The sequence below is a fragment of the Penicillium griseofulvum genome (assembly GCF_001561935.1).
Source record: "Penicillium griseofulvum strain PG3 chromosome Unknown contig_6, whole genome shotgun sequence".
In the NCBI taxonomy this organism is placed as follows: Eukaryota; Fungi; Ascomycota; class Eurotiomycetes; order Eurotiales; family Aspergillaceae; genus Penicillium; species Penicillium griseofulvum.
The window spans coordinates 110,686-125,825 of NW_024467419.1; the positions used below are offsets into that span (position 1 = coordinate 110,686).

General features: G+C 51.3%; 8 protein-coding genes across 8 annotated transcripts; 3 read left to right on the forward strand and 5 right to left on the reverse strand.

Moving 5' to 3' along the window:
- Nucleotides 1-44: 44 nt before the first annotated feature.
- On the reverse strand, nt 45-2,602 carry PGRI_071870 (uncharacterized protein; the record flags this gene model as incomplete). Its single annotated transcript, XM_040794901.1, has 6 exons — nt 45-58; nt 104-182; nt 241-1,749; nt 1,806-2,398; nt 2,452-2,511; nt 2,584-2,602. 6 exons carry the CDS (start codon nt 2,600-2,602, stop codon nt 45-47), a joined length of 2,274 nt encoding a protein of 757 aa, XP_040652578.1.
- An 838-nt stretch (nt 2,603-3,440) lies between these two features.
- PGRI_071880 (glucose-6-phosphate isomerase) lies at nt 3,441-5,156 on the forward strand (the record flags this gene model as incomplete). The annotated part of the gene is made up of 2 exons (XM_040794902.1): nt 3,441-3,940; nt 3,995-5,156. The coding sequence occupies 2 exons, from the start codon at nt 3,441-3,443 to the stop codon at nt 5,154-5,156; spliced, it is 1,662 nt and encodes a 553-aa protein (XP_040652579.1).
- A 628-nt stretch (nt 5,157-5,784) lies between these two features.
- PGRI_071890 (uncharacterized protein) lies at nt 5,785-6,846 on the forward strand (the record flags this gene model as incomplete). The annotated part of the gene is made up of 1 exon (XM_040794903.1): nt 5,785-6,846. One exon carries the CDS (start codon nt 5,785-5,787, stop codon nt 6,844-6,846), a length of 1,062 nt encoding a protein of 353 aa, XP_040652580.1.
- Nucleotides 6,847-7,217: 371 nt separating this feature from the next.
- On the reverse strand, nt 7,218-7,925 carry PGRI_071900 (mitochondrial 37S ribosomal protein bS21m; the record flags this gene model as incomplete). The annotated part of the gene is made up of 1 exon (XM_040794904.1): nt 7,218-7,925. One exon carries the CDS (start codon nt 7,923-7,925, stop codon nt 7,218-7,220), a length of 708 nt encoding a protein of 235 aa, XP_040652581.1.
- Nucleotides 7,926-8,234: 309 nt separating this feature from the next.
- On the forward strand, nt 8,235-8,713 carry PGRI_071910 (phosphatase YCH1; the record flags this gene model as incomplete). The annotated part of the gene is made up of 2 exons (XM_040794905.1): nt 8,235-8,346; nt 8,403-8,713. The coding sequence occupies 2 exons, from the start codon at nt 8,235-8,237 to the stop codon at nt 8,711-8,713; spliced, it is 423 nt and encodes a 140-aa protein (XP_040652582.1).
- A 249-nt stretch (nt 8,714-8,962) lies between these two features.
- PGRI_071920 (putative S-adenosyl-L-methionine-dependent methyltransferase MidA) lies at nt 8,963-10,695 on the reverse strand (the record flags this gene model as incomplete). The annotated part of the gene is made up of 4 exons (XM_040794906.1): nt 8,963-9,858; nt 9,924-10,128; nt 10,215-10,481; nt 10,546-10,695. The coding sequence occupies 4 exons, from the start codon at nt 10,693-10,695 to the stop codon at nt 8,963-8,965; spliced, it is 1,518 nt and encodes a 505-aa protein (XP_040652583.1).
- A 1,477-nt stretch (nt 10,696-12,172) lies between these two features.
- Nucleotides 12,173-13,238, reverse strand: PGRI_071930 (uncharacterized protein; the record flags this gene model as incomplete). Its single annotated transcript, XM_040794907.1, has 3 exons — nt 12,173-12,904; nt 12,977-13,137; nt 13,193-13,238. 3 exons carry the CDS (start codon nt 13,236-13,238, stop codon nt 12,173-12,175), a joined length of 939 nt encoding a protein of 312 aa, XP_040652584.1.
- Nucleotides 13,239-13,609: 371 nt separating this feature from the next.
- On the reverse strand, nt 13,610-15,064 carry PGRI_071940 (CDC2/CDK family serine/threonine-protein kinase; the record flags this gene model as incomplete). Its single annotated transcript, XM_040794908.1, has 2 exons — nt 13,610-14,474; nt 14,529-15,064. 2 exons carry the CDS (start codon nt 15,062-15,064, stop codon nt 13,610-13,612), a joined length of 1,401 nt encoding a protein of 466 aa, XP_040652585.1.
- Between the last annotated feature and the right edge of the window lie 76 nt (nt 15,065-15,140).

Here is a 15,140-nt window from a genome sequence, read left to right on the forward strand (position 1 = left end):
ACTAGACCCGATTTTCTGGAGTCTGGGGTAATCTCACAATTGATTCATTTGTGTAGAACTATTTCACTGGTTAGGCACAGTTATGTAGATTACGAGGACAAACCTCGCTTCTCGCTCTCAGAACAGAAAATGATCATCCGCCAAAGCTTGCGAACAAGGACCTCGGCCTCTTCGTCCAATGCCTATAGGGAACAGTGGTCAGTAACTTATTTCATAGACAATGAATGGGTCAATACTCACTTCTGCTAGTTGCTCCACCAATTCCTGAGGCGATCCATGCTTCCGCACATGTTCCTCCACCACATCGACCAACATTTGCTCCTGGACACCAAGATATTCGACAATCTTCTTCTCGACGAACGGCTTGAGCTGGTCGGTGATAACAGCATCGTCCACGAATTCCCACTTGACAGCCCAGTTCCACAGGCCTTCCTTCTCGGCCGGAATCTCTGCTGCGAGTTGACGGGCTGCTTGAGCACGTTCCTCGTCCGTGAGGCCTGCAGCCTCGGCGGCGGAATCGAATTTGATTGGAATAAGAGGGCGACGGGTTGCAGCAACGGGCTCTTCCTCATCCTCCAGCAAACCTTCCACATCGGCCATTGCGCGGCGGGTGGTTGCGGCCTGGGCCTTCTGCGCAGCGGCTCCAAGAGAGAGCTTGAAGCGTTGGGGTTCCCGCGGTGCCTCCTGGGGACGTGTCTCGAGCTCCTTTGCCTGGCGGGCGAGGAAGTCGTCAGCCATACCGCGAGCCTGCTCTTGCTGCTTGGCGGATTGAACACGTTCGCGATCCTCGGCAGCTCGATCAGCATCGTCAATCTTGGTCTCACGAGCACGGAAGCTTGCACGGTTCCGGAGCCAGGCACCACGGTCTGCGTAGTAATCGACCGCCTTGCGGCTTTCCTCAATATCGTCATTCCAAGCAGCAAGTCGTCCTTCCATCTCATCATGCGCAGCTTGCAACTTTTCATCTTCCTCATCTTCGCGCTTCTTCTCTCGTTCTAGGGCAGCGGTTCGGCTGCGCTCACGACTAAGCCAGCGGCGCTCTTGGTCTGCGAACTGCTTCTCTTTCTCAGCATTAAGCCGATCTTGTCGGCGGCGTTCAATTTCCTCGTCGCTGGCATCGGAATCCTCGTCTTCGCGGTCAATGGAGACTCCATTGAGGGCTCCGCCATTGACAAAAGCAACTCCATTCTGATAATCCTTGGGAATCTGGACACCGAACGCCTTCGGGCCAGAAGGTGCGTTAAACACATGACGATCTCGTGGGCCCAACGGAATACCGTTAGTACCAGCAGCAGGGCCACTGGGGGCAGATACCGGAGGCGAAGCAAGTCGATTGATCCGAGAGCCAGAATTGCGCGCACGCTCCATTGCCTCGATCTCTTCCTCGCGTTTCATACGCTCGATGTCGCGGCGGGTGCTTCGTTCACGGAAAGCTGCGATCTCCTTGGCCACATTAGCACGCATCTCAGGGGGGATATCGGCCAGCTCATCATCCACTGTAATGGGAATAGTAACTACTTCGCCATCCTTCGCAAGCTCGGGATCCTTCATTTCGATGTCGCCTTCCCGATCAACGGCCGACACCTCCTCCTTTTGGAGGGGGGCAACGGGGTGGAAGAGGCTGGACAAGACATTATCAAGATTTTTGCGGGCAGCGGTGAAACGTGCCTGGCGTTCCTCGGGATCTTGTTCGGCTCGGCTAGACTCGAATTGCTCAAGGTAGGTGAGGGTCCCTTCGTCGACGACGACCTATCAAACAAGTTAGAAGAAATATACATGAGGAAAGGTAGACAATGTATACGCACCAGAAGCTTGCTCTTTTCGACCTCTTGTTCCTCGTCACCTTCCGCGCGGGGTGTTTGTCTCTTGACCGGCACTTCGACGTTCTTCAAGGTCTCAACAGCAACCTCAAGACTCTCCGGGTCATCATACTCAGCAAAGCCAAACCGGCAAGGCTTATCGTTAGCATCTGTACCGCGAATCCAGCGACGTAAGATACCAGTAGATCGTAGAATGCGCTCAATACCATCATCACCACCAGCGCCTTCCGTAATACCGCCGATAAAAATCGTGCGCACAATCTCATCGCGAGTAGGTGGCTGGAGCGGCATCATGGTATCACGACCATGGTGGCGCTGGGTATCCATTGACATTGATCCCAAACCACTGCGACGGCCAGGAACATCAGATCCCCGTTCCCGAGTGCTCTCTTGAGCTGCCGGTTTGGCCGGGCCCGATGTACCCAAGCGAATCACTGGTGCAGAGAAATTGATGTTTGGCATATTGACGGGCGGCTGGAAGTTCGGCGGGAAGCTTCCTGGACGACCAGGCTGGGCATTTGCTTGCTGCATGCCGGGAGGAGCAGCGGTTCCTGGAGCAGCCATCCCTGGAGGAGGTGCTGGAGCTAGTCAGTTTCAAATTGAAGATAAAATAATGGAAAAGCGAACTCACCCATGCCCGGAGGCGTACCATATGCACCATAGTCAGGTGCGCGTCCATAAAGACCCGGAGCTATGTAAGAGTTAGTTTCTTCAGATTATCAAAACCTTCTTCTCAAAAGACCAAGAAAAAAAGCAGTCTTACCTTGGTAAGGATTGTACATCGTGCCAGGTCGTACCACTGAGAAAGTGATGTTGATCAAGTCTCAATTCAAAGATCGGCAACAAGAAAAGCACGGGGCGGTGAGGTTCGCGGTGAATTGTCCCGATAGATGCGGCAGGTGCGCTGTTGCGCTGTTTGGATTGCGAATGCCGCCTTCCTCCGGAGTACACTTTGTGTACATCTTGTGCTCGACCTGTTTACACTCAAAATAACAACAATTGAATGTTTAACATTAAGAATACCTTAGCGAGGAAAAGGAATATTGAATGTAGACTTGTAGTAGCAGTATCTTGTTAAGCAGTTCAATGTATTGGTTTTCTTGAGAATAGGACCATTTTAACTAGAAGCTATAGCCGTTCAATTTTCAATGCCCCTCCAAGAATACAGTTCTGGAATCAAATTGGTCCGGGCCTAAAATAGTAATAGCGATAGCCTACGGAGTTTGAGATTAAAAATGGCCCAATTGGTATACCGGGTATAGATGTTTCAGTACATTCTGAAAATAACAGGAGTAAATAACAAATTTGAAAAGCTCCGATAAGAAAAACCATCGTAGTAAAACGAGTAAAACGATAAAAACAAGTAAAGTGGCTGAAAGTGAAATAACAGCCTGAATGCGGCAATAATGATGTTTGCCCCACGACCGGACCCCAACACGCCGGATGCAACTGACGCCATTTGCTTTTCTTACCTTTTTTTTGTTTCTTTACTCTTTACTCTGTCTCTCACACATTTTCTTGTAAGTTTACAATTCTTTGATACATTTAAACCTCACTTTCTTCTTTAAATCCCGTTTGCCCCGCACTAACACTCTGCCCATAGAACCCCTCATCGTCATCATGCCCGGCTTTTCGCAAACCAGTGACCTTCCTGCCTGGAAGGAGCTCCAGGAGCACCACACTACCTTGGGTCGCAACCTGGTCCTCAAGGATCAATTCCAGAAGGACCCTAAGCGTTTCGAAAACTTCAGCCACAAGTTCGCCAATACAGTAGATAACACCGAGATCCTCTTCGATTTCTCCAAGAACTTCCTCACCCAGGAGACTGTCTCTCTTCTGGTCAAGCTCGCTAAGGAGGCCAATGTTGAGGAGCTCCGTGATGCCATGTTCCGCGGTGATCACATCAACTTCACCGAGGACCGTGCTGTCTACCACGCTGCTCTGCGCAATGTTGCCAATGAGCCCATGCAGGTTGATGGCAAGAGCGTGGTTGAGGATGTCAACTCCGTGCTCGAGCACATGAAGGAGTTCTCTGAGCAGGTCCGCAGCGGCGAGTGGAAGGGTTACACCGGCAAGAAGATCAACACCATTATTAACATTGGTATCGGTGGTTCCGATCTGTAAGTTTACCTGCCCTTCGTGAACCAGGAATTGTAGCTGACAGCAGCACCTAGTGGCCCTGTAATGGTCACCGAGGCTCTCAAGCCTTACGGCCACCCCGACATTAAGCTCCACTTCGTCTCCAACATTGACGGCACCCACATCGCCGAAGCTCTCAAGGACTCCGACCCGGAGACCACCCTTTTCCTGATTGCCTCTAAGACCTTCACTACCGCAGAGACCTGCACCAACGCCAACACCGCCAAGTCTTGGTTCCTCAAGTCTGCTAAGGAAGACTCACACATTGCTAAGCACTTCGTGGCCCTGTCTACCAACGAGTCCGAGGTCACTAAGTTTGGCATTGATGCCAAGAACATGTTCGGATTCGAGTCGTGGGTTGGTGGACGTTACTCCGTATGGAGTGCCATTGGTCTGTCCGTTGCTCTGTACATCGGTTACGATAACTTCCACCAGTTCCTAGCTGGTGCCCAGGCCATGGACAAGCACTTCCGGGAAACCCCCCTCGAGAAGAACATCCCCGCTCTTGGTGGTTTGCTGAGCGTCTGGTACAGCGATTTCTTCGGTGCTCAAACCCACCTGGTCGCTCCCTTCGATCAGTACCTGCACCGCTTCCCTGCCTACCTGCAGCAGTTGTCTATGGAGAGCAACGGAAAGGCCATCACTCGCACTGGCGAGTACGTCAAGTACACCACCGGACCCATCCTGTTCGGTGAGCCTGCCACCAACGCGCAGCACAGCTTCTTCCAGCTTCTGCACCAAGGCACCAAGCTCATCCCCGCCGATTTCTTGATGGCGGCTGAGTCCCACAACCCCGTCGAGGGTGGCAAGCACCAGCGCATGCTGGCTGCTAATTTCCTTGCTCAATCCGAGGCTCTGATGGTTGGAAAGACCCCTGCTCAGGTCAAGGCCGAGGGTGCTGCGGAGGAGCTTGTTGCCCACAAGACTTTCTTGGGCAACCGCCCCACCACCTCCATTTTGGCTCAGAAGATCACCCCCTCCACTCTGGGTGCTCTGATCACCTACTACGAGCACGTCACCTTCACCGAAGGTGCTGTCTGGAACATCAACTCGTTCGACCAGTGGGGTGTCGAGTTGGGCAAGGCCCTTGCTAAGAACATCCAGAGCGAGCTGGAGACCGCGGGCGAGGGTGCTAACCACGACAGCTCGACCAGTGGTCTGTTGCTTGCTTTCAAGCAGAAGGCCAATCTGGCTTAGAATGTTTTAACCTTATATGAAGGACCGTGAGATGTGTGTAGTTTTGACGAGCAACGATTTTCCACATATTTTTCTTGGTTTGAGAACAAATGAATGATTCACCAAATTTTCGTTACCAATTAATATTTTGTATTCCGAATCACTTTATAAAATAAGAATATTTAAGTTATACAAGTGGAAGTACCGAGGCGGTTGGAAGTCACAGCAAGGGGAAACCCGCTTTGTTGTCCGCAACTCCGCAACGCGGTAGAGCTTCGTCCTTTACTCCTGCGCAATCCTCGAACTCTGGAAATTCGCCGACGCTGGGCGAATACCATCCTACAATTGAAACCAAAAAAAAGCGTCAATGTCTCCTACACACCAATTGAGCCCGTCTTCTGCAGCGTTGGCGCTGCTATCGCTGACAGGCGCATTGTGGCCAACCGGCGCACTTGCGGGGAACACCAATGACCGCAGCGAGGGATACAAACTGAGAGAGGATATCCCAGTATCATGTCTAAACCGGACAATGTGAGATCATTCTTCAAGTAATCCCTACAGCATGGCTAACCATCGCTTGTTCTACATCACAGGGAAGGAGAACATGTAAGCGCCACCAGCCTGCCTACCATCTCCTGAAATAAAGACAATGGCGCAGACCACCAAAAACCACGAAGCTAATAGTAATTGCGAAAACATCCAGGTCACCGACAATCTCGGCAAACTCCAATACGTCCCCTTCGTGACCTGCAACGAAACCGCCCGCCCTCTCTCCCTCCACTACGGCGTCTCCGAAACAATAACATGCACCATCGCCTCCCTCTCCGATGAGCTATACCATCTCCTCGAGTTCTACGTGCACTCAGATGTGCCAATGACCTGCCGCGTGCCAACAGCGCCGCTAACACCATCCGCCGGCGCAGCACACCCAGACAAAGACTCGGACCAGAAGTCAGGAGAGGCAGACACCCTCTCCGCACTAGCGGACAACGGGCCACCATTCACGCCGCTCACAATCGCGCTGCAGGGCACGCTCCAGCTGAGCCATTTGCATATCTGGACGGATATGAACGTCGTCATGCACAACATGGCCTCGGACGCAGCCGCAGAACAGAACACTAAGACCAGACCCGGCCAGTCTGGACAGCCCGGGTTCGTGGTTGGCGGTATTGCCTACTCGACTCCGGAGTTCGACAATACCGGCAAGAATGCCAAGCTTGACGAGGACGAGGAGGCTGTTGCTCTTGCTCAGGCGGCGCGCGAGCCTTGGACTGCTGGACATGGCACTAAGGTTGTGCGCGGGGAGCCGCTTACCTTCTCTTTCCACGTTGCGTGGCTGGAGGGTGGTGCCAGTATTGGGTGGCCGACACGTCCTGCTTCGGAGTCATGGCTGGCTTTGGCAACTGGATCTGGGAAGAACTCTGGGTCTTTCTTTTTTAAGCTAGTGTTCTTTGTTATGGCTGCTTCTGTTGGCGCGCTAGTTGCGTTGTTCTGGGAGCGTAATGGTGGGCGTGGACGTGGCCGAGCCATTTGGCATGGAGATGGGCTTTTGGGTGGAACTCCCACGCGCGGAGCGAAGGGTCCTGGTGTTGTCTTTGGCAATGGGGGGAAGAACAATGGGTACGGTGGTTACTCCGGCCCTCCTAGTAGCAATGGGAGTGGAAACGGGGTTGGAAGTGGATATGGGTTCCCAAGTGGGAAGAGGGATTGATATGTAGAACCGAGGGGAATGGCGTATAGCCTGGGTATAGAGTGGCGTCTACGACGTGTACAGTGTACCTAACTTGAGAGGCAGAATTGACCAGCAGAAAGCTAGTGCTCTACCATGGACATATCATGATGCTATGTCCCAAGTGATCGAACAAATCCAATGCATTCCATATCTAATGCAAGAGCCAAATTCAAGAGAAAAACTAAGTACCTGGATAATAGTTGTACAAGTAACAAAGAAAACACCAATTTTCAGGCAAATGCCATCCTGTCCACTCAGTCAATCACCCACACCAGCCTCCTCAGTATATACATACAACCCGAGTAGACATGGAAAAGCACAACAGCCCAAGCAAAAGAGCGGGCATAAAACTACCAACCCTGCGCCTGCATACGCTGAATCTTCTTCACAGTCCCCTGGAAGGAGAACTTGAACAGCTTCTTCCACCGCATCATCTTCTGCTGCTTGCGCACCATACCCTTCCGCACATGGAACTTCTGGCTGTGAGCATCATTCCGAACGCTATTCTGCGCGAGAGTAGCCTGAAGCTTGCGCAGCGCCGCACCCAAGTCAGTACCACGCTCAGGCTCAACATGAACTTGACGACCAAGCGTGGGTCCGAGCTTCAGCTCGACCTTGCGTGTAGGAAGAGGCGCCCGAGACCGCGCCCGGTAGCTGCTCTGTGCGCCTTCGCCGACAGCACGGGAAAGCGAGTCTGAGAAGATCCGACGCTGGCTGCTGGGTGCTTCTCGGGGCTTGTTGAGGTCGAGTCTGCTAAGGATGTCGTCGAAGTCGGAGACCGGCTTGCGAGATTGCTGTGCGGCCCGGGGGGCGGACTCGCGGGCAGCTGTGTGTGGCCCGTCGACGTTGGACGGGGTTTGGGCTTGCTTCGCGGCCTCGGGGGCTGTGCTTGGCTGGTCGGTGGGAGATGTGGGTTTGAAGGGTGGGCTTGGAGATGAGGTGGAGGAATTGTAGCGCACTCCGTTGTTGAGGAAGGCGACGCGGTGCAGCTGGGTCTGCTGTTGGAGGCATGGTGTTGGCCTGGCCCGGAGGCTGCGGGCCAGGAGGCGGAAGTCCATTTTAATTGGACTCGCTTGTGTCAAGGAGCAGATATATGGGGGTGAATTGGACTGTCTCCTGCGCTTGAGAAGGAAATATTGGTCAAGGTGGGCGTGTAGGGTCGGAGGTGCTCGATGTTGCCGTGACGGAAAATCATCGTCCCCCGATTGGAAAGGAAATTGTAGGTCACGTGCCATATGGTTTTGGGGCATTTGCTGAGATCGCAAATATCGCACCTACATATCTCGTGAACTTACAAATATCGGTCTCTTTCCATCTTGAATACCTCTCTGGACATATAAATCCCATAAAAGTGCGCCAAAAAAAGAATGTCATCCATCTCGATTGCAACTCTCCCCCGCATGGGCCGTGATGTTCTAGCGGCCCTGCTATCAACTAGCGAACTAAGCAATCTAGCGATTGTTGACGTCCGAGACTCAGGTGAATAACTGTTCTTCAAAGTATACTTGTAAACTATCAGCTAATAGTTGAAACAGACCACATTGGTGGTCACATCCACTCATCAACTTGGGTCCCCAGCTCAAGTCTGGACGTGCGCATGCCTGAGCTTATCCGCACTCTCAAAGACAAGAAAACCGTTGTCTTCCATTGTGCACTCAGTCAGCAGCGTGGTCCCTCTGCTGCCCTTCGCTATGCCCGCGAGCGCGAGAGCGCGCTTGGCGCAGAGGAGAGCCAGAAGCAACAAGTATTTGTGCTCGAGGGTGGGTTTGTGGAATGGCAGCAGAAGTATGGCAACGATACTAAACTGACCGAGGCTTATGTTGCGGATATTTGGGAGGAATATTAGCTAGGCCTTGTTTTTCATGAGATTAACGAACTGGATGGGAGAGATACCACTTAGATGCATTGATGCTTTTCATTTTCGCTTTTTACATATTACTCTGGAAGATTGGGACCGAGGAGCTATATTCGATTGTTTCTATATGCTAGGCGAATCCATATTATTATGTTTGATGGAAATGAAAATGTATTGTACATGAAATGAACAGGCTATGCTCTGAGCCTATCGAAGGACAAGATGGATATATTTGCGAGTTTACATTTGAATGCCGCCTCCAAACCCAACAGGCCGTCTCTGTCCTCCGTTTTCAGGTACAATGGCCATGACCTTGTAGATCTGTCCCATAGACCCTCCGCTCTTCTCAACCAATCGCTTCCAGCCAGTCTCTAGTGTCTTTCTGTGCTCTTCATCCTGCACTTTGCGGAGGAGCTGTCGCATGCGCTCTTCAATACCCATAGCCCCGAGGAAGTCACCCTGTTCAACAGGACCGTGGACCTCGACGCCATCGCTACCTTCGATGGCCGCTTCAGCCAGCGAAGTGAAATCTACATCCGCACTGACATCCACACGTCCCGGTTCTGAGAGAGGTGCAACTTTCTTGTGACTTTTGATTCCGCGCAACGAGTTGATAGGGATAGTTGACAATGTCCCGTAATCCATGATCAACGCTGCGCCAGATGGAGTCTTCTTTTGTGATGAAGGGGGTTGGGCAGAGGTCTTTTTAGCAGCAATCGCAGAAGCAGAATCACCACCGATGCGGCGCGCAAAGTCTGCAGCATAGATTCGACTCTCGGGGCTGATTTCAATGGTCGAGCCTGGCCGCGATTTGAGTGCTCGGTAACGCTCAGAGATCTCTGGAATCACTAGCGATGACGGTGTGGAAGCTTTGGCTTTGGTCAATTGGAACTCGGGCTCTCCTTCAATGTTCTCTTCGACGGCTTTTGGATTTAATGTCACCATCAACTCACGCCATTGCGGGGTGTTCACGTGTTTGGGTGGATTATGGAGTTCTACTGGGCCGGTGGGAGTCATGATCTTTCGTGGCTCATCGGCCTGCTGATTCTCCGGTGATGGGGGAACAGACTCGAACGCATGGATTGGGAGCGCATCGAAGAATTCATGTGCGAAGATGAAGGGTGTCTTGCCTTCCTCTATATCACCGGTGTCTCTGGTTAGCACCACACAAACGGGCCATGGATTTAGGATAATTACTCACCATGTGGTAGAAGACGAATATCCTCCACCCAGATAACAGGTACATCAAAGTACTTGCACACACTCCGGTGCCCGATATCTGTCTCCTCCATCACAGCCTCCTCGCCGCACAGCAGCCGCTTCTGCACTTCTCTGAGCGTCCCGCTAGCTTCCACGAGATAAATAGCCTCAACACTTGAAGAAAAGGACTTGAAGTTTCGGAAAGTCTGTTTATAGAAATTGTGGCCACCCAATGAGCTTCTTGTTCTCTTTTTCTCATAAAGGCAAGACAGGAATAAATGATACTACTCACCCGCAGCATATCATCCATCAGCGTTCCCTTTCCTGGGCCAACTTCCATCAGCTGAACACCACTCCTTGTCCGTCCCTGTGCCATCCACTCGGCGATCGTCCATATACCGATCAACTCTCCAAAAACCTGTGAGATCTCGGGCGAGGTAACGAAATCACCGTTTTTGCCAAAGACACCCCCACCCTCGCCCCGAGTCGTATAATATCCGCCATCTGGGGAGGTCAAGACCTGGCGCATGAACGCGGCGATTGGGACGGGACCAGTGACCTAATTTTCAGAAGCGAATGGTCAATAAAAGTGCTGTGAGAAGTAAAGCGAAGTGTATAGGTACCTTCATGACACTGGCCAATGTTTTCGCTAGCGGAGTGGACCATTCTCTCTGTTCAAACGTGGAGTTCCATCTTCCCACGCTTCCCAGACGTACTGTGTTGCGAGGTCTGCGGAGGATATGCGACGCTACGCGCCTCGTGGCTTGGTTCATTCTTGGCTTGGTATCAAGTGGCAATTGTTCCTATCACCAAACGTGCAATAGCGGAGCTATTTTCGGCAGGTACACGAAACGGCCGGGCCCCAAATACCTGTTCTATTGAGTCGCGCCAAGTCGAGATGTTTGTCTCAATCTCTCCGCGGAAGCTCCGCTGCACGTGATCATATACTTATCTGACTGTTATCGAACGCTAGTCTTAATATGGTATGGCTCAGCAAAACCCTAACTGACTTCTTCAGGTTGACAGGTACGACCACCAGGGACGAAGGTACATACTACATCGTACAATACCCGCAGGCATTCCAGATTTTCACTATGTGCACCATTTCCTATGATTTAGGATAGTGACGCATTCTGACTTCTCTGTGCTCCATACTCAAACAGGAATATAGGCAGCCATAGCTTGGTACTTTGTCGACCTATACTTCAAATTCGGGTATAAGCAAATGGAGCCTGGTATAATATTATTTACGTACAAGTTAGGGGTATCAACATCTCTGCGGGTTCCCAGCCCTCCAGATGATATCTAGATCCGGAGAGTATGAGAACCTTCCGCGCATGCGTAGAGTTGTGATAATCTTGGTCGTTGATGTTGACAGGAACTCATCCTACTTCGAACGTCGTATTGTCCATACGTCACTCATGTCTACTCCCAACACGATGACTGCCACGGATGTCTACCTATGCGGTGACCTTGTCTGGGATAAAGATTCAGTCACTTACTTACTGGGCACACGGAAATGGATTGCCAGACTAAAAAAGTTGAAACGGGGAACTTTCTCGCTCGTAGCGGTGCCTTGAAGGCATAAGCATATATATTTACATACTATACTACTTCCATTTTTGGGGGATACTAGAACTACGACAACGGATAGGCAGGCGGAGATCGATCCCTGGTTATATATTCTCATGTCACTTGGTTATACTTGCGTTCTCCTCTCGTGTAGTCTAGGTTTTCATTGCTTTACTTTATATTGGGCTTCGGTTGCTTAAAGCCTTCCTACTCCTTGGAGGAAGGTGACGCGGAGTTTCAGGGTCTGATTATAACGAGTGATGTTGAGTGAGACTAGATGTATACACTTACCCTTCCCAATGTTACTGCGAGGCTTAAATGCCATAGGCATGTGTTGGTGGCTAGTTTCACTACCGTTATTTCAAAGCGGACGTATGTGAGCAACTCGCGGAGGGGCGACGGGTAATACTGTAGCATGAGAGAGTTCGGATTGATCTGTTGCTGAAGAAATTTGCTTAAAAAAACATTAATATTTTGTCCGATTTGTCCTGTTCGCCGCTATCTGTTGCAAAAAAGTGTGCTCCGAATGCTAAAAAATGTCCATAAACTGCTGACCATATCATACATTTCATGAGAGTGCAAGAAGAAGCATGATCTTCACGACCATTCCGCGCATGGATACTCCATACACCCGCAAGGCTAGCCCATCCTCAGGTTATCATGCTCAAACTTGGGTGCTCAACGACGTCTCCGTTGGTTCTGGTTCTTCTGGGTATTCCGCGGCGGCGCATCGACCATCATTTCATCGCTGTATAGGCCAGTTTGCGGGTTTCCCTGGTTCTCGGCTAGAAGATCGTTCATATGGCCTGGGCCACGACGGGCTCGGAGTCGTTCCTGATCAGCTTGTGCTCGAAGTGCGGCGAAGGGATCTTGGTGGGTTGTGGGCTTGGCCGATTTGAGTGTCATTGTGAGTAGTCTTCCATCGGCCTGGAAAGCAAGTGTCAGTTCCTTCTTTTCTTCCGGGATCATCGAAGCAAGAGTGGCATTTACCCTCTGGTTGTGGAAATTGGCAACCACCAGCTCTGCGGCCGTTTTCTCCGCATATGCAAATTCCGCAACAACACTCGGCTGGTTTGCTACTATCTGGCAGCTAAGCATGGGTCCTGTTATGGGTTCGAGAGCAGACTGGATGTCGGCAGCTGTTGTCCCAGGCGCAAAGTTCCTTCCGACGACAATGAATGGGCCCGAGGCACCCTTAATGCTCATGTTCATGCCACCGACCGGACGGCTGCTCGGTGTGATGTTGCCTGATCGCGCATTCCCTAAGCCATTCCCGGTTTGGAAAGCTGTCCGGACCTGGTCCACATTCACGCGTTCTTTCTTGCCGGTTTTGCCGCGTGCTCGGTTGTTGCTGCTGTTTGGGGTGGGTGCTGGCTTGTTCTTGGGTTGCACAGTTGCTGACGCAGAGCGCTAAAGGTTGGCGATAGAGATTGTCAGGGATTGTTCCTCAATGGTGGTCGCGCATGGTGGAATTGTTCATACCTTAGCTACTCCGATCCTGCTAGCTAGGCTTCCGGGCTTTGCATTCTGTGTTTTGTTTTGTGCTTTCTTGCCGGCGCCGGAGCCCGAGCCTGGCGCGCTGGATCTGCGGTTCTTTCCAAGGAGTTGGTTTGCGAGCTCCTCTTGCTTCTTCTTCTGACGATCTGAGGAAAACAGTTAGATTTTGCGAGTGTCAGCGCTAGGTTTCTGAATGATTACCAGCTTGGATAATGTCGTCAAAGGAGACCGGTTGCTTGGTCGCCATGGTGGATAAATGAATTAAATTAAGAAATAAAAGGAAAGAAATAAAGTTGGAATGGTGAGGTTGAAGGAAGAAAAGAAGCTTGGGGGGCCGATCAGAGTTGGGGCTGATTAACCTGTCCGGAACTCCTTGATTATATCCACATCTACATCTTGGCCCCACGCTTATTTTTTTTCTATCTTTTTCTATGTTGCTCTATATTACTTTATGTTATTCTATTTTAAATGTTTTCTCTAGTACATCAACGCTAAATTCTACCTGATTAAAACTCAAGGGATAAGAGGAACGGAACATATCTCCGGGGTGGACTATATTGTACAAGAAACAAAGACAAGTTTTGCTATTATTTACTCCTTTATCATGTGAAAAAGCAGTTATCCCAACCGAAGAGTAAATCCAGCCCCTGCTTCACCGGTATCTCCGCCAGGAGCACCCCCAAAGACACCCGCAAAGTCCAGCTCTGGTGCTTCCTGGCCCCGTTTAGGAGCCTCGGGGGTGTGGTGACGTCTTCGTTTCTCCATGCCGGCCTTGGATGGGAACGTAGGGAACATCTCTCGCGGTTTGGGGCGCGGATCTTCCTTGAAATATGGGTGCTCGAGGCACTGTTTTGCCGTAGGACGGGAGGCTGGATTCAGCGCGAGCAATTCTGACATAAGTGTTAAGCCCGCATTGGTTAGGTAAGGGAAACGGGTGCGAGGCAATAGGGGCGGATTGCCGACCGCAGATGATTTCGATGTCGACGGGAGCCGCAAAGACTTGGCGTTAGGCAATGAACGGAATCCAGGCCATGTCTCAGAGTTGGGTGGCCCGGTCAAGGCGAAGATCTTGGACACCTGGTCGACTTCATTCTTGCCCTGTAAGAGAGGCTCTTTGGTGAGCAGTTCGCCAAAGATACAGCCAATGCTCCACATGTCAATCTCTGTGCCGTATTTCTCGGCACCGAGGAGCAGCTCTGGCGCACGGTACCAGAGTGTCACAACGAGCTGTGTCAGCTTGGGAGGTGGATCGCCGAAGTAGCGCGCCATACCAAAGTCGGCAATTTTAAGTTCGCCTCGGTTGTTCATTAATAGGTTGGAAGTCTTGAGGTCGCGGTGCATGATCCACTGTGAATGTAGGAACTCGAGTCCTCCAACCACTTGCAGTAAGACAGTCTTGATCTCCGAGGGAAGGAATGGCTCGCGCATCTCGTCGAGCAGGGCTTTGAGGTCGTGTTCGTGGAAATCCATCACTAGATAAACACTGTCGGAGCCAATTGATTAGCACATGTATAGAATATAGACGCGGAGAACTCACTCATCCATCTTATTTCCCATTACCACTTCCCGTAGGTAAACGACATTTTGATGTCGCGCCTCCAGGAGTGTTTGGATTTCCCGAAGCCCAGTGACTGGGAACCCGTCCGGCGAGTTCTCCAGCTTGAGCTTCTTAAGCGCGACAATTTCTCCCGTCGAAATGTCCTTTGCGCGTGAAACCCATCCATACGAGCCCTCCTCAATGTGGTTCAATCGTTCGAAGTTATCCACATGCCTGCAGGGCCCCCATTCTCCAACCGGGAAGCGCAGTAGCGCCGACTGATTTTTCTCTTCCTTCACGGTCTTCGCCAATTCTGCTCCATCTGGATGGGCATCGGGGTCGTTGGAGAGTCTTCGTCGCTTCTTCGGGGGTCCTAGTTCGCCATTGGCTGAGGTGGCATCCCGAGCTTGAGCTTTGTTGGCATCTTCGAGACGCTGTTTCTCTGCTTTAGCGCGTTTTTTTCGTTCTTTCTCGCGTTTTTGTTGCGCGATAATTGCTTCTGTTTCTGGGTCGTCGGCTGCCCATCTGGATGACATTGTTTCGCGGGGGGAAATGTTGAAGGGTGAGAAATTCGGAAATGACGTTTCCAGAAGCCGAGTTCCTTCGATTTGA